The 18,016-nt window shown below is 51.8% G+C and overlaps 1 protein-coding gene across 1 annotated transcript in view; it reads left to right on the top strand.

Annotated features, from left to right (window-relative positions):
- CERS4 (ceramide synthase 4) overlaps nucleotides 1–13,432 on the top strand; it is a 32,009-nt gene extending 18,577 nt beyond the window's left edge. The window contains exons 2-11 of the mRNA XM_079917597.1: nucleotides 4,750–4,923; nucleotides 7,157–7,274; nucleotides 7,560–7,678; nucleotides 7,776–7,833; nucleotides 8,233–8,283; nucleotides 8,640–8,732; nucleotides 8,953–9,081; nucleotides 9,346–9,452; nucleotides 11,174–11,330; nucleotides 11,619–13,432. Coding sequence (XP_079773723.1) covers nucleotides 4,751–4,923; nucleotides 7,157–7,274; nucleotides 7,560–7,678; nucleotides 7,776–7,833; nucleotides 8,233–8,283; nucleotides 8,640–8,732; nucleotides 8,953–9,081; nucleotides 9,346–9,452; nucleotides 11,174–11,330; nucleotides 11,619–11,795 — 1,182 coding nt within the window. The 5' untranslated portion in view covers nucleotide 4,750 and the 3' untranslated portion in view covers nucleotides 11,796–13,432. The remainder of the gene's footprint in view (nucleotides 1–4,749; nucleotides 4,924–7,156; nucleotides 7,275–7,559; nucleotides 7,679–7,775; nucleotides 7,834–8,232; nucleotides 8,284–8,639; nucleotides 8,733–8,952; nucleotides 9,082–9,345; nucleotides 9,453–11,173; nucleotides 11,331–11,618) is intronic.
- Nucleotides 13,433–18,016: the final 4,584 nt, after the last annotated feature.

The following is an 18,016-nucleotide window of genomic DNA, read 5'->3' as shown; positions in this document are numbered from 1 at the left end:
AGCTTTTAAAACCCTGAGAATTTCCTAAGTGATAAGAGGAATAAAGGTGCCTTTTGTTATGTTAATGAGGCGACTATTGGAAAGCCCCCCACTCAGGTCACCTAAGGATGGGACTGGTTGCCAGGGGAACCAACCTCTTGATGAAGGGGTTGGAACTTTCATTCCCACCCCTGGACCTCCAGTGGCCAAGGATTTAATTACTGCGACTATGCAATGAAGCCACCATAAAAACCCTTAAGGATGGGGGTTCGGAAAGCTTCCAGGTTGATGAACGCGAGATTTGTGGAGACGTGCAGGGACTGGTGCATCTGGGGAGGGCGTGGGAGCTCCGCCCCCTTCCCCATACCTTGCCCTATGATTCTTTCCATCTGACTATTCCTGAGTTATATATCCTTATATAATAAATCGGTCATCTAGGAAGTAAACTGTTTGTGTCCTGTGAGCTGCTGTAGAAAATTAATCAAACCAAGGAGGGCTCGGGGGGACCTCCATCTATGGCCAGTTGGTCAGAAGCTTGGCGTCTGAAGTGGGATGGGTACAGCCTTGTGCGACTGAGCCCTCAACCGGTGTATCTCCAGGTAGATGGTGTCAGAGTTGAGTTGAATTGTAGGATACACAACTGGTGTCAGAGGTGATGTGGGGAAAAAACCCACCTGTCGGAATTGAAATCAGAATCATCGACCTTTTTTTTTTTACGTATTTTATTGAAGTATAGTTGCTTTACAATGTTGTGTCAATTTCTGCTGTACAGCAAAGTGATCCAGTTATATATATATACCCACACATTCTTTTTCATATTCTCTTCCATTATGGTTTATCACAGGACATTGAATATAGTCCCCTGTGCTATACAGTAGCACCTTGTTGTTTATCCATCCTATATGTAATAGTTTGTATCTGCTAACCCCAAACTCCCACTCCATCCCTTCCCCACCCCGCCTCCCCTTGGCAACCACAAGCCTGTTCTCAATGTCTGTGAGTCTGTTTCATAGATGAGTTCATTTGTGTCATATTTTAGCAGAATCATAGACTTTTTCAAGGCAAACATTTTTTTTTTTTTGAGGGATAGGAGTTTATTAATTAATTAATTTATTTTTGCTGTGTTGGGTCTTCGTTTCTGTGCGAGGGCTTTCTCTAGTTGTGGCAAGCGGGGGCCACTCTTCATCGCCGTGCGCGGGCCCCTCACTGTCGCGGCCTCTCACGTTGCGGAGCACAAGCTCCAGACGCGCAGGCTCAGTAGTTGTGGCTCACGGGCCCAGTTGCTCCGCGGCATGTGGGATCCTCCCAGACCAGGGCTCGAACCCGTGTCCCCTGCATTAGCAGGCAGATTCTCAACCACTGCGCCACCAGGGAAGCCCCAAGGCAGACATTTTAATCTGCACAGAGAAAGGGCCCACAACATAGATGCACAACTCAGTGAATTTTCTCAATAATAATGCACCCTTAATGGTGTCCACATCCTAATCCTGGAACCTGGGGATACGCTACCTAACGTGGCAAAGGGAAAGTGAGGTTGCAGATGGAATTAAGGTTGCTAATCGGCTGACCTTGAGATGGGGAGAACGATCTTGGATTATCTCGGTGGGCCCCCATTCTGGCCTCCAAGGCCACTTCCTGTATGGCAACCAACCCACCCCCCACCCCCCGCCGCTTGCCATCTCACCTAAAATAAAAACACGGGCCATAGAACTCCCAGACTGCACGAAATGGAGTGTAAAATGGTACACCCGCCTCAGAGCACAGTTGCTTATGAAGGAAAACATGCAGAATGACCCAGCAATTCCACTCCTCCGGATGGACCCAGGAGACAGGAAAACTTCTGTTCACACAAGACTCGGATGTGAATGCTCTGAACAGCTTTGCTCGTAATTCCCCAACGCTGAATGCATCCCAAACACCCAGCAACAAGCAAGTGATAACCAATCGTGGTATATTCATTTGGTACCAAAGATCAGGGAATAAGAAAAAAAAGAAGCTCGGGACTTCCCTGGTGGTCCAGTGGTTAAGAATCCACCTTCCAATGCAGGGGTCACGAGTTCGATCCCTGGTCGGGGAACTAAGATCCCACATGCTGCAGGGCAACTAAACCCGCATGCCACAACTACTGAGCCCCAGCGTGTGCGCTCTAGAGCCCACACGCCACAACTAGAGAGAAGCCTGCACGCCGCAACTGAGACCCGGCGCAGCCAAATAAATAAATTTTTTTTTTTTTTAAAAAAAGAAGGAAGCTACTGATCTTGGAACAATAGGGATGAATCTCGAAAATATTACACAAGTGAAAGAAGCTAGACACAAAGACGGGGTTTGTGATTCCATTTATATGAAGTTCTGGAACAGACAAAAGTAATCCCTGATGGAAAAAAAAACGGGAGCAGACGTTACCTTTGGACAGTAGAGATGGAGGCTGACTGGGAAGGGGCCCAAGAGAGAACCTTGTGGAGGGATGGGAGTGTTTGTGGCCGGAGGTTGGTTTACACAGGTGCGTGTATTTGTCAAAACTCAGCAACTGTACAGTTAACATGAATGCATTTTGCTCTAGTAAATTTTACCTTGAAAAAAAAAAACACATTCGTCAATATCGAGCTCTCGTTAATGATCTGCCCGCTGGAAATATTTAGGGGTGATGTGACTTGATGTCTGCTGCTTTTAAAATTTTTTTTCTTGAAATATCGTTGATGTACAATGTTGTGTTAGTTTCAGGTGTACAGCAAAGTGATTCAGTTATATATATACACATATATATATTTATTTTTTAGATTCTTTTCCATTATACGTTATTACAAGATATTGAGTGTAGTTCCCTGTGCTATACAGTAGGTCCTTGTTGATAATCTATTTTGTATATAATAGTGTGTATATTTTAATCCTAAACTCCTTATTTATCCCTCCCCCCACCCCAGCTGCTTATTTTGAAATGCACCGAGAAATGCACTGGTGGGTGGATAGAGGGATGGATGGATACGTGGGCAGATGTGTGATGAAGCAATAGACCAAAACGTGAATGGGAGAGTCTGGTGGTGGGTATATAGATGTTCACTGTAAATTCACCTTTTCTGTGGGTTTGAAATTTTTCATCATAAAATGTTGGAGGAGATCATCCAAATTCCACAGGTCCTGCATGACCTGCCCCGTCCCCTCCCCCCGCTCTCCCCTTGCTCACTCTACTCCAGACACACAGGAAACCTCACTGGTCCTCCAACACTCAGTTTTACTCAGTCCTGCCTCAGGGCCTTTGTACCTGCTGCTCATTTCTCTGCAAAGCCCCTCCCAGCCCCCTTTGCAGCACCACTACCTTCTTCTGCACAAACCCAGGCCCTCCTCACCTCTAGGTCTCAGCTCAGAGGGTGTATGAGCTGAGACCTAGCTCAGACCTTCCTTGGTAAATCGCACCACCCTGTTTCTTTTCTACCAGGCCCATCGCACTGTGTTATTTATTTAGGAGTCTGTTTACTTGTGTATTGGTTGCCTCCCCCTGCTGGGCTGTGAGCTTCATGGTGACAGGAATGTGTCTGCTCTGTTCCCTGCTTGTGTCCCCAATATCCAGCCCCAGGCTGGCATGGACAAGCCACTCAGAGGGTATCTCGTGGATGGATGGATGGATGAGTGGATGGGTGGGTGGATGAACAGGTGGATGGACAGATGGCTGTACGCATAGAGGTACAGGTGGGCAGGCAGATGGCTGGCTGGATGAGCGGATTACAGGTGGATGGATGGACGGATGGGTGGATGAGTAGATGGACAGTGGGTGGGTGGATGGATGGATGGACAGACAGGTAGATGGATGGATGGATAGGCGGATGGATGGATGGGAAGATGGACAGGTAGGTGGGTGGGTGGATAGATGGCAGCCTGGCTGGCTGGCTGGCTGGGTAGGTGTACAGGTGGGCAAGCAGACGGTATGGCTGAATGGATGAACAGATGAATAGGTGGACTGATGAACAGATGAGTAGATGGACAATGGGTGGGTGGGTGGATGGATGGACAAACAAATGAATGAACAAACTTTGCAAGTGGGCACCAGTGTGGGGTTGGGGCACTTAGTCTTAAATCTTGGGAACAGGAGAAGCTATGTGGGCTCCTCAGGACAGCTGGGCCCCACTGCAGCTCCCCAGCAGCCCTTGGTGGAAAGTTGGCCCACCTCGGCCACTGCTTCAGTATCTGGCAGCAAGCTCGATCACGCAGTAGGCTGTCTCGCCCAGCTGCAGCCGGGCTCGTGGGATAGCGAGCGAGAGAGCCGACATTCACACCTCAAGGGGAGTCCGTGTGCGGACGGTCGGCCGGGGAGAGAATTGTGGATTTCCTTAAATCCTTCATCTTTGGGGTGTATCAGAGGCACCTTCCCACAGTGGCAGAAAACCTTCCCGGACATTTTGAGAACTCCAGTTCGTGACCCCGATCGGCCACTCCCTTGATTCTGGCCAACGTTCTCTTGTCTGTAGAGTACAGAATAATAACTCCTGTCATGAGCTATATTTAAGGGTCAGTAAGCACTGGGCTAAGCACTTCGTGTGCCGTGTCAGGCTGGGCTGAGAGGTGGGTATTACTGTCCCTATTTTACAGATGAACTTGAGATTCAGAGAGGTCAGGTCATTTGCCTGAGGACACCCAGCCCAAGTCTGTCCTTAACACTGGCTCTAATAAACTTCAGGTTGCTAGGCGCTGGGGGGTGTGAGGGCGAGGTGCTGGGCCCTCCCACTCTACCTGTCCTGTGTGCAGAGTTCTCCATTAACTGGACCCCTGTGTCCACAGTATGTGGTCCAGCCTGAATGAGTGGCTATGGCAGGAGAGGTTCTGGCTACCACCCAACAACTCATGGGCTGTACTGGAGGACCGCGATGGCCTGGTCTACGCCCACCCCCGGGACATGCTGATGGCCCTGCCCCTGGCTCTGGCCCTGGTGGCCGTGCGCTTCACCTTCGAGAGGTGAGTGTCCGCTGTGCCCTGGCAGGTTGACCCCGTCATCGCTCGTGTGTGCGCAGCACCCGCCCTGTGCTCTCCCATCTGTGTGATTTCATCCTCATGTGTCCCTGGACGGAGCCTGGCTTTGAGTCAGAGTGCTTTTCTGGGCTTCATCCTGCCCCCAGCTGCCGCCACCCCCACTCCGATGGTCTCTGATGCCTGGAATGCTGGCGGCAGCTCAGGTCTGGGTGTGCTAGCATCTTCAGAAAACAAGTGGGGGCCCTGGAGGGGACGTGCCTGCTTGGCTGACCTAGGATGGGTCTGCAGAGGCCAGTGAGTCAGCGAAGGAACTCCTGTCCACTCCCTCCTCCCTCTGCCCTGTATGGGCACCTCTCCCCCATCCCCACCTCCTGTCCTCTCCCTTACCACCTTTTTCTCCCGCTCCCCTTTCTAGCCAAAGGAAGGGGCATAGGCACTCCAGCCCCCCCCCCCCGCTTTGGGGCCCTCCCTCCACTCACCCCCAGCCTCCTGCAGCCTGGCCCCCGGCCCCCGAGTGTATGCCGCCTGCCCAGGTTCCCAGCGCCCTCCTGGCTGCCAGACCCCGTGGATTTTTAGTCATTTCTCATGTGACCCAAACGCTGCCCCGAACTGGAGTTCCTCCTCCTTCTCTGGCTGTCCAGCTCTTGGGTCCCTTCCCTCTGACCTAGGTGGTCCCACCCTTTTCTACCTGACTAATGCTGCGGCCACAGCTCCCAGACCTGCCTTGCCCCCATGGCCAACCCCCACCGGGCCTGCCCCCGCTTCCCCCGGCTTCCCCCTCCATGCCTGAGGGCCCCTCCCCCTCCCCTCCCTCCAGGTCCCCCACCTTCTTTGCAACCCTCTGGCCTTTGCACTCACTCCCCTGCAGCTCCTTCAAGGCTGGGTTCCAGGGAAGCCTGCCCTGACCCTCTCCCCACAAAGCCCTTAACCCCCTCTGGCCCTCACTTCGGGTCCTTCCCTCTGTCCCACTCTTTGACCACAGGGACGTGCGAGCGTTCTACACTTCGCTTTGACTCTCCCACTCACGAGGAGCTTCCTAGGGTCTGGGCTCCCAGGACACAGGCTGGACATGGGGAACCCAGGGCATGTCCACTGACACTGCATTTACCAGACACACTTTGGGTTCTTCCTCTGTGCCACCCATTGCTCTAAGCAGTTTGTTTGTCTTAACTCAGCCCTCACCCAGTGAGGTGGTACTGTTATTATCCCCATTTTACAGAAGAGGAAATGGAGGCACAGAGAGGTCAAATGACCTGCCTGAGGTCACACAGCAGGTAGTTCAGCAAGGATCGAGGCTTTGCCTGAGGGATTCTGGGAGGCCCAATTCAGCCAGGCCTTGAAGGCTGGGTCTATTTTCCCACCTATTTAGCCAATGGCTCCAGCTGAGGTGGCAGTGTTAACTCCTCCCAAAGGCATCCCTTGCCTTTCTAAAGGGCAGTGGGGTTGGAAGTAGCTTTTCTGGGGTCAAACAAAGACAGAGGTTTTCCCTGTTAAGGGAAAATGAATCCTGGGTTTGCCATTCACTTGCTGTGTCACCTTGAGCATGTTTCTGGCCTCTCTGAGCCTCAGTTTGCCCATCAGGACAATGGGAACAATAATAGTGTTAAGTGAGCCAGCACACGAGGTGGACTTGGACGCATGCTTGGCAGATCCTAAGTGTCCAGTAAATGGCAGTCATGTCCCAACCCCACCCCCGCCTGCCCCCCACCACAATTGAGTCTGGAATAACTTCCTTGCTGGGCTGCTCTGAGCCTCAGTTTCCCCCAATGAAAGGTGATATTAGGATGGTGGACATGCAGTTTGGTCCCGACCCCTGGTCTTGAGGGCCCCTCTGTGGGCAATGTGGTAACTGACTCACCAGGGTCCCGGCTCCTCCAAGTGTGCACAAGGGGTGGGGGGGATGCTGGGTGGAGGGAGGCCTGAGAAGAAGCAGACCTGCTTCTGCCCATGCAGGGGGCCCCCAGCCTGGTAGAGGGGCGGATCAGGACCCAGGCCATCATGAGACAGGCATCGAGGGGACTCTCATCCCTGGTTTGGGATGGAGTGAAGGTGCCTGGGTACCACCAAAGTTGTTCATGCCCCACCTTGAAGACCAATCCAGCTTCCTCTCTGGGCACAGTGCAACAGCCAGGCTATCACCTCCAGGGTCCTAAAATGCGGCCCAGTGAGCCCCCGTTTCCCCACCTGGACTGACAAGCTGTGTCTCCCCTACACCCAGATTCATAGGCCTGCCCCTGAGCCGGTGGCTGGGTGTGCGGAACCAGAACAGGAGGCCGGTGAAGCCCAATGCCACGCTGGAGAAACACTTCCTTATGGAAGGGCAGAGACCCACAGAGGTGAGATCCCCGACCCCCTCCTCCCTCCCCATTGGCCTGCTTGGGTCCCCTGGGGGAGGTTCTAGAGGGGGTGTTTGTGAGCAGAGCTGGGTTTTTATAAGGCCTCTTTTTGGGGAGACCCCCACCCTGTGAAACCCCCTACTCCCCCATCTCCAAAGGTAGAGCACCCCACAGGCGAGGTCTGGGGCTATAGGGGAGGGGGGGAGCAGAGCTGGGTCCTGCCTGTCCTGGGACATGGGCAGGAGGCCACCTCTGTGACCCTGGCCCCCATCACTCCCTCCCCAGCCCCAGATGAGCCTCCTGGCGACCCAGTGTGGGCTCACCCTGCGACAGACCCAACACTGGTTCCGGAGACGCCGGAACCAGGACCGGCCCTGCCTGACCAAGAAGTTCTGTGAGGCCAGGTAAGCCCAGGGTGGGGCCGGGAAGGGGGAGTCTGGGGGTGCGGCGGGGGGTCTGGTCCTTTGGCAGCTGCCTCAGGGGCTCCCTCCCCGCCTGCAGCTGGAGGTTCGCATTCTATCTGTGCTCCTTCATCGGTGGAATCTCGGTTCTTTACCACGTGAGTGTACCTGACAGCTCACCTGCCCTATCCCTCAAGCACCTCGTATGCGCTGGGCCTGGATTGGACTGGGAAGGGGTGTGTGGGGTTCGGGCAGAGGGGGAAGCATGTGCCAAGGCACAGAGAGGGAGGGTGGAGGGAATGAGGCCAGGTCGTGGTGAATGTTCACTCCATGGGTGCCTGTTGAGAGGACCTACTGTGTGTCGGGGCTGGGGATTCTGAATCAGCCCCTGGTCTACAGTGAGAGCGGAGTTGCAACCAGGCAGGAAACAGCCGGCCTGAGTGACAGCAGCATGTCAAGGGCCAGGGAGGCCTGAGGAGGCCCCAGGCCTGGGGTTGGGGGGTTGGGGGGGCTGGGTTCTAACCTCTGGACAACTTCAGACTCCCGTGTCCCCGCAGGAATCGTGGCTGTGGACGCCGGTAATGTGCTGGGACAGTTACCCACAGCAGGTGAGTGGGAGGGGTGGTGTTTGGAGGCTAGTGGGAGGATCAGGGCAGAGTTCCTGTGGCCACAGGCAAGAGCGCCAAAGCTGGAGATCACACCATCATTCCCCCCCCCGAATCCCACTCTATTCTTTGGCTCCCGTGTGGAATGGAGAGGGGCCAGGAGTCAGGACACCCTGGAAGCAGGAGCTGCCACAAAACCACTGCCCTTGATTACCTCTAAGGATGGGGAGCTCATGCCTTCCTCACTCATTGGGATTCATGTGTCATGGGTTTGAGCAAATAGGGAGGGCCCTACCCCATGCCCCATGTCCCGTGGGAACCTCCACTCCCCACAGCTAACCCTGCACTCCCTGCCACAGCCCCTGAAGCCGGCCCTGTACCACTGGTATCTCCTGGAGCTGAGTTTCTACGTCTCTCTGCTGATCACGCTGCCCTTCGACACCAAGCGCAAGGTGAGGCCAGGCCAAGAGTCTGGCCTGGGGCGGTCGTGACCCAGTTCCAGGAGGAGAGGGGTGGCCTCACCGCACTCCCAGAGACCCTTGGTGTCTCAGGCAGGAGGCGTAGGGTCCACATGCCAAGCAACCCCCTGGGAGGGCCTGCTCCCAGCCCTGCGCGGTGGGGCCGCTCCGGCCCCCCAGCCTCATCCCGGCTATGACCCTCCGTCTCCCGCAGGATTTCAAGGAGCAGGTGGCACATCACTTTGTGACCATCACCCTGATCGTCTTCTCCTACAGCACGAATCTGCTGCGCATCGGCTCTCTGGTGCTGCTATTGCACGACTCCTCCGACTACCTGCTGGAGGTGCGCCTGGCGCGGCACGACCCCTCCCAGCCCCCCGCCCTCCCAGGTGCCCCTGGTGTTGAGGCCCACCCCCTGTCAGTCTTCCTGGGAGGTGAGGCCCAAGCCCCATCATCCGCAGACCACGCACCCCAACTCACTTGGCCCAGGCAGAGGCACCTTTTCCCGGGAAGAGGCCCCGCCCTTTCTCGGCCCCGCCCCGCCCTTCCCGCGTGCTTCCGCCGCAGCCCCACCCCCAGGTCTATTTCTCTCTGCTGTCCCCTCCAGGCCTGTAAGTTGTTCAACTACACGCACTGGCGGCGCGTGTGCGACGCTCTCTTCATCATCTTCTCGTTGGTCTTCTTCTACACTCGCCTCGTGCTCTTCCCCACCCAGTGAGTCAGCCCTCCCGCCGGGGGTTGGGGAGGTGGGGGCCGGCGGTAAGGCGGAGATCCAAGCCCGCCTCACCCTCCGTTCCTCGGTTCCCGGGTTCCCCGATCCAGATAGCTGGGGTGTGGGCTGGGAGGTTTCCAGGAGGAGGCAAGGAAGGGTGTCCCCGGCACAGGGCGCAGCATATACAAAGGCCCAGAGGTAGGAGAAACAGAAAACTGGGCTTAGTCATCATGCCCTGCCGCGTGCCTGGAACATGGGTTGGGAGACAGCGTCGGGCCCCACGCGCTAAAGTCTTTGCCCGGCAATTTGATGAGCCTGTTGCAACAAGCAGAGGGAACAACGTGAAGGTCCCTGCTCACCTGGAGCTGACACTGGCAGGTGGGGAAATATAATAAGGCAAACAAGTAGACTGCAGAACATGTGAGGCAGTGATCGTGCTAAAGGGAAAAAAAGTTGGGAAGGTCACAGGAACTGTGTGGATAGCTGGAAATAGGGTGGTCGGCCTCACTGACAGCGTTCATATAGAGACTGCAGGGAGGTGAGGGAGAATACTGATCACAGTGGGAAGAGCACCTGCAAAGGCCCTGAGGCAGGACCGTGCCCAGCATGTCGGAGGAACAAAGAGGAGGCCCGTGTGGCAGGACCAGAGTGAGCAAGAGGGAGAGAACGAGGGGAGAGCACAGAGCTGACGGGAGAGAGTATGCAAGGTCTTATAGGCCTTGGGGAGAAGTTGGCCTTTTATCCCAAGCCAGGTGGGAGCCCTGGAGGGTTCTGAGCAGAGGATGGGGGGAACCTGACTCGAGTACTCACAGGCTCCCTCTGGTGGCTCCGGGGGGAATAGCTGGTAAGAGGTTGGAGCAGGAGCTGGGGGACCAGGGAGGAGGCGACAGCACTGGTCCAGGTGGGCAATGTTGGGGCTCGACCAATGCAGTCGAGAGAAGTGGGTGGACTTGGGGATGACTCAAGGGTCATGAGATGGGAACGGGCTCAGAGTTACTGCTTGAGGATCAGGAGCTTAGCTCTGGCTGCGCCGGGTTTGAGGGGTCTGCAACATGCCCCTCAGGTACCACCACCGAAAAGTGGAGGAAGCAGTCGACACCAGCCTGGGGTTCTGGGAGAGACGTTCATGTCCAGTGTTTGCAGTCGCGAGACTGGACAGGGTCACCGAAGACCAGGTGTGGATAGAGAGGCCCAGTCCTGGGGCCCCCTGATGTTTGCAGGTCGGGGGAGCCTGCAGAGGAGATGGAGAGGGAGAAGCCATGAAGTGGTCTCATGGGAGTGTGGGTCCCTGCAGGCACGTGAGGAAAGAACATGAGGAGGAGGGAGGCCAGCTGGGTGCCTGCTGTCTGATCAAGGCGGGTCACTGATGACCCTACAGCTGATCTGGGTGAAGGTGGTAGTGGGAGGGAAGGGGGAGGGATCTGAGAAGGTGTGAAAGGACCACCCAGGAGAGCTGCTGGGACACTAAGCACCCCCTTGGGGTTTACAGTCACGACCGGCCAGTTGTCCAGCTTGTTCATTCTTTGAATTTAACATAACCAGGTGGGGGGGGGTACTTAAATGCCCAGCTGAAGGGCACAGGTATCATTCTTTGGGGGTGGGTAATGGGGAGCTATAGAAGGTTCTGGAGCAGGGAAGGTCACGCAAGTTAGAGATTCCTAGGACTGGGGGCAACAGCAGCCAGTGAACCCCTGCCTCTCTCCCTCCTGCCCACCCACCGTAGGATCCTCTACACCACATACTACGAGTCCATTGCCAACTCGGGCCCCTTCTTCGGCTACTACTTTTTCAATGTGCTTCTGATGACGCTACAGCTGCTGCACGTGTTCTGGTCTTGCCTTATCCTTCGCATGATCTACAGCTTCATAAAGAAAGGCCAGGTAGGCGGTCCAATGGTTAAGGCTCCCCGCCTTGTCAATGCAGGGGGTGTGGGTTCGATCCCTGGTCGGGGAACTAAGATCCCACATGCCGTGCACGTAGCCCAAAACTTTTTATAAATAAAATAAATAAATATTAAGTAAGTAAATACATATAAAATAATTTTAAAAAAAGAAAGAAAAAGAAAGACCAGGTAGGGCCGGGCAAGGGTTGGCTAGCTTGTGCCTCCCTGGAGCCCCCAGCCCAGCCCAGCCCCGCCCCGAGCCTCCTCCCTTCACCCTGTTCCCCAGATGGAGAAGGATGTTCGCAGCGACGTGGAAGAGTCAGACTCCAGCGATGGGGAGGCAGCCCAGGAGTACCCGCAGCTGAAGAACAGGGCGGCTCACCGGCCCGGAGCAGCCCCCACCGATGGCCCTCGGAGCCGGGCAGCCAGGCGGATGGCCAACGGGCACACGCCAGCCACGTAGCCGGCCGAGGACTGACCACAAGGGGCTGCCCCAGCACCCGGCAGCTCGGATTCATGGGGCGGCTGGACTGGGGACCCTTGGGCCGATTCTGTGGAGACAGGGAGGGCCCCACCCCAGGGACTGATGACCTGTCTCCAGCCCCTTCCTTCTGCCCACCCTCTCTCCTTCCCTCAGGCAAATGGACAGAGCTGTAGCCGGGGGAGAGAGGGGTACAGGCAGCCCGGCAACTGTGAAGAGCCCCAGGCTGAAAGGGGGTCCAATAAAACTTGACCGGAGCCAACTTCTCTGCCTGAGAGCTTGTGTCCCTGTCACAGCTCCTCATCCATCCCCAGAGGCCCCAAGGCAGCCAGGACTTACATACCTCACCAATGGGTCACTCACTGCCACCCCAAGACACAGGCCCACCCCCAGGGGACCCAGACAGTGCGCAGCGCGTGGGGACCCCCTGGGGTGAGTCCCCACCTCCCAGCAGAGCCTCAGCCAAGCTACCTCCTTCCACCCCAGGGCAGCCCTTGGTCAGCTACTCACAGACCTTGCATACAGATGAGCAGGTGCTGGGCTCAGACAGGTGGAGTCCTTTGCCCAAAGTCACACAGGTCCAAACAGAAAGGCGAAGGGGAGACTCACACCTGTTCCTGCAGCCCCTGCTCAAGCCTGGCAGATCCCCGTCCTCAGGGTCCCCAGGACCTCCCTGGAGACAGTGAAATAGGACTTCGTGGGAGGGCAACTTCCTGCAGGCTTCCCAAGGGTTCAGCCGGCTGATTTCACTGTCTCCTCAGGAGCTCTGCAGGAGGGTGCCCCCCACACACACCCCAGAAATCACTGCCACAAGGTCCCACGCAGGGCCAGAATGTGCTGCCTTCAGGGGAACACCAGAGACAGGAGTCGGAGAAGAGAGAGAAAGGGTGGGGGGACGGGTCTCACCTTCTGTGCTTCTCAACAGAGGAGAGGATGGGAGCGGGGAGAGATGGCAGAGAGGAGAAAGGTCCCTGCTGTGTCTCCACTGAGAAACAAGGATGGAGGGAGAGGAAGGTGTTGCATGTGATCCAGCAATCCCACTCCTGGGCATATATCTGGACAAAACTATAACTCAAAAAGATACATGCACCCCCCCCATGTTCATAGCAGCACTATTCACAATACCAAGACGGGAAACAACCTAAATGTCCATCAACAGATGAGTGGATAAAGATGCGGCACATATATACAATGGAATGTTACTCAGTCATAAAAAAGAAGGAATAATGCCATTTGCAGCCACGTGGATGGACCTAGAGGTCATCATACGAAGTGAAGTCACTAAGAAAAAGACAAATATCATACGATATCACTTACATGTAGAATCTAAAAACAAGGATAGACATGAACTTATCTACAAAACAGTAAGAGACCACAGACATAGAAAAACAAGCCTGTCGTTACCAAAGGTGGGGGGAGGGATAAATTAGGAGTTTGAGATTGGCAGATGCAAGCTGTGATATATAGAATGGGTAAACAACAAGGTCCTACTGTATAGCACAGGGAACTGTATTCAATATCCTGTGATAAACCGTAATGGAAAAGAATATGAAAAAGAATGTATGTGTATGTATAACAATCACTTTGCTGTACAACAGAAATTAACACGACATTGTAAATCAACCATACTTCAATAAAATAAAAATGTTTTAAAAAGAGGCAGGTGTTAGAATCACTGGAAAGAGGGACTGGAAAGATGAGAGAGGAGGGAACAATTAGAAGAGCTGAGATGTCATGGGAAGTAGGAAACAAACAGGAAAAGAGAAGGGACAGTGGGGGAGGTGGAAGAAAAGGCGGCATTGGAGGGACACCGGAGATGAGAGGGGAGAGAGCAGACTAGGAGCTTGGAGGATGTGATGTCAGAAGATGGTGAGACCTGGAGGGAAGAAAGGGAGAGGAAAGAAGAGAGAGAAACGGGAAAAGAGGAGAATACCGAGGTGTGAAGGGGTTCTCAGACAGAAATGTGAAAGAAGAAATGTGAAGAGAGGGAGAAGTAGATCCTCGGAGGAGGAGCGAGGGATGAAAAGATGAGCAGGTGGTCCACGGGAGGGAGATGCGAATGGCTTGGAAGCAGATAAAAAGATGCTCAGTCTCACTCCATCTGAGCGAAGCGCAAATTAAACCTACAGTGAAATGCCAATTCTCCCTGGCTATCCCCGGCAAAAATACAGAGTGACAGCATCCTCTGTCGGTGAGATTTGCAGGGAAAACGCCTCTGTCCTGGAACACGCCCCTCCCACCACCACCACCCTATCCTCTTTATCCCTAAAAATACGTCTAGATCTTCCTAGTACACCTACAACTCAGTAGAAGGACAACCGACCTAAAAATAGGAGCAAAACCCACCATGGACACTTACAGAAGAGAAGATACTTATGGCCAATAAACGTATGAAGACATACTCAAATCTCAGTGATAATCAGGAAAATGCAAAGCAAGGTGGTGAGGTACCATTTTAAGCCCATTCAACTGGCAAAAATAAACTGGCCAGGGAATTCCCTGGAGGTCCACTGGTTAGGACTCCACGCTTCCACTGCAAGGGGCACGGGTTTGATCGCTGGTCGAGGAACCCCGTATGCCACATGGGGTGGCCAAAAAATAATAATAATAATTTTTTAAAAATAATAAATTGGCCAAAGCAAGTATTGGAGAAGATGGGAATCAATAACCTCACATATATTACTGGGGAGGAGGGAGTGTAAATTGCTACAATCATTTTGGAAAACCACTCACCATCATGTCAAATTGTTGACCGTTCTATGAAGTTCAAAAGCAACTCAAACAAGATGATGTATTGTTTAGGCATACACATCTATCTAGAAGAATTATTTCTTTAATAAACAGAAAACATAAACACAAAATTCAGAACTTATCAAAGTTACCTTTGATTTGGGGAGGGGGATGGCACCCAGGTAGATATAAATTACTGTCACTGTTCTAACTTTTGAGGTTGTGAGGTATAGTGACAGATACTCATTTTATTGTTAATAAATACAACTTAAGGGACTTCCCTGGTGGCGCAGTGGTTGGGAATCCACCTGCCAATGCAGGGGACGCGGGTTCAATCCCTGGTCTGGGAAGATCCCACATGCCGCAGAGCAACTAAGCCCGTGCACCACAACTACTGAGCCTGCACTCTAGAGCCTGTGAACCACAACTACCGAGCCCACGTGCCACAACTACTGAAGCCCACCCGCCTAGAGCCCGTGCTCTGCAACAAGAGAAGCCACCACAACGAGAAGCCCACACACCACAATGAAGAGTAGCCCCCACTCGCCGCAACTAGAGAAAGCCGGCGCGGCAACGAAGACCCAACACAGCCAAAAATAAATAAATGAAATAAATTTAAAATAAATAAATAAATACAACTTAAAAGGGATATGCAAAAATACATGCAGCAGAATGGGAGACACTATTTGCAAACCATATATCTGAAAAGGGTCTAGCACTTAGAATATATAAACACCTAAAAACAACAAAAAAAAATTTTAAAGATGGGCGAAGGACTTCAATTGACATTCCTCCAAAGAAGATATACAGCCGATAAGCACATGAAACGGTGTCTTAAGGAAATCTAAATCAAAACCATAAGATACCACTTCACACCCATAACCATAAATATAGCAAAAAATAAAATAATCACTGTTGGTGAGGTTGTGGAAAAATTAGAACAATTCTTGTATGTTGTTGGTTGGAATGTAAAATGGTTAATTACTGTGGAACATCGTTTGGTAGTTCGTTGGAAAGTTAAACAGATTTATCATCTGACCTAGCAATTCTACTCCTAGGTATATACCCAAAGGCTTGAAAACAGGGACCCAAACAAATACTTGTATATGAATGTTCATAGCAGCACTGTTCACAATGGCCAAAAGATCAAAACAACACAAATGTCCATCGGTAGGTGAATGGATAAACAAAATGGGATATATCCCAAAATGGAATATTATTCAACCATAAAAGGAAATACTGATACATGGTACAACATGGATGAACTTCAGGAACTTTATGTTAAGTGAAAGCAGACAGACAAAAGGTCACACATTTTATGACTGCTTTTATACGTAATGTCCAGAATACCTAAACCTATAAAATAGTACAAAAAGAATTTGAAAAGGAATAGATATATGTATTGAATATATGTATAACTGAATCACTTGGTTGTACCCCTGAAACTAACACAACACTGTAAATCAAAAGTAGAGGAAAGGGCTTCCCTGGTGGCGCAGTGGTTGAGAGTCCGCCTGCCGAGGCAGGGGATACGGGTTCGTGCCCCGGTCCGGGAAGATCCCACATGCCGTGGAGCGGCTGGGCCCATGAGCCATGGCCACTGAACCTGCGTGTACGGAGCCTGTGCTCCGCAACGGAAGAAGCCACAACAGTGAGAGGCCCGCATACCGCAAAAAAAAAAAAAAAAAAAAGTAGAGGAAAAATAAGAATTTTATCTTCCAGGATGGAAGATAGCTAAGGAGTATCTCTCTCAAAGCAGAGTAAAGAGAGAACTTCTCTCTCAAAGCAGCATAAAGAAGAAATTCTCTTCTTCTTCTTTAAACCACATGGAATATAGATCCCTACAGACCAACATCTGTCTAAAAGTAGTAAAAAGAATTAAGAAACTGAAATAGAAAGGATTATTTGAAAGAAAGGAAGGAAGGAAGGCTGGAACATTTCCAAAACTGAAGAAATTCATGAGCCCCCAGATTGAAAGAGCCCACTGTGAGCCAAACGAAGTGAATTCCTTAAAAATTCCACACTGAAACTTACTGAGAGGAAGTTCCAAGCCATTAAGGATAAAGAACAAAACCCCAAATCTACCAGAGGAAAAAGACAGCTTTTCTACAGGAGATGAGCAGTTGGAGAGCACAATTTTTAATCTGTACAACAGATGCCTGACAATAGAAGCGAATCCTCAGAGCCCACAGTATAAATATCTCAGAACTGAAAATTCCATACCCAGCTAAACTACCACGTTAGGATAAGGGTGCAATAATGACATTTTCAGACAAACAAGATCTCTCATGTTCTCCCCTTAAAGAGTCTTCATATTCCTTAAGCCCTCTCCACTGTCCAGTACCCAGGCATCAGCTCCCAGAGCTCTGGGTTGGACATATAGGCTCTGTGCAACTTTACCTGTTTTTGTTTAATTGTTTTTACTTTTTATTTTGAAATAATTTCAGACACAGAAAAGTTGTGATGATAATATAAAAAAAGTCCCGGCGGGGAGGGATGGGTGGGATGAACTGGGAGATTGGGATTGACATATATACACTAATATGTATAAAATAGATAACTAATGAGAACCTGCTGTATAGCACAGGGAACTCTACTTCACTTCGCTGTACAGTAGAAACTAACACAACATTGTAAAACAACTATACCCCAATTAAAAAAAGAAAAAGTCCCACATACTCTTCATTCAAATTTCTCTAAGGTTAACATCTCACCACATCTCCATTATCCCCATCATCTCTATTATCTCCAACTCCATCATCTCTATCTCTATCATCTCCATCTCCATCATCATCATCTCCATCTCCTCCATCATCTCCTCCTCTTCCTGCACCTCCTGCTCTCCTGCTCCTCCCGTCCCATTCATATATATATATATACACACATACACACATACTTTTTTCTGAGAGAGTAACTTACAGACATGATGCTCCTTTGCCCCTAAACAGTCAGTGTGTGTTTCCTGAAAAAAAGGACATTTCCTTACATAACTACAGTAGAGTTACCAAAGAAGGAAAGTAGCGCTGTTACAGTACTATTATCCAATATGCAGACCATCAGATTTTTCCATTGTCCCACTCATATGCTGTATAGGATGCAACCCAGGGTCACATGGTGCACTTAGTTATAATTTGTCTCATCAACTCTCTCTTCAGTTTCATTTAATCTGGAACAATTCCTCAGGCTCTACGTCTTGTGTGACTTTGCATCCTGATCAACAGAAGTCAACCCTCTTCGGACACACACTCTTTGTCACATCCTAGGTGAATATGCAGTGTCCCACCAGGGTACTCGATCTGGCCACCTGTGTCCCAGGAGAGGTTTTGGCTCATGCGTGGAGGCCAGGGAGCCTGCTGGGTGGAGCTGAGGTCTCTGAGAGCCTCCAGTGGAAGCTCAAAGCCCTCAGACCACTAAGAGGAACCCAGGTACATCCAAGGGGAAACTGAAGCATGGAAGTAGTGTTGCAGCTACAG

This window comes from Stenella coeruleoalba, assembly GCF_951394435.1.
Source record: "Stenella coeruleoalba genome assembly, chromosome: 3".
Classification (NCBI taxonomy): Eukaryota; Metazoa; Chordata; class Mammalia; order Artiodactyla; family Delphinidae; genus Stenella; species Stenella coeruleoalba.
The sequence above is the reverse complement of the archived record's forward strand: the minus strand, read 5'-3'. Positions and strand labels throughout refer to the sequence as shown.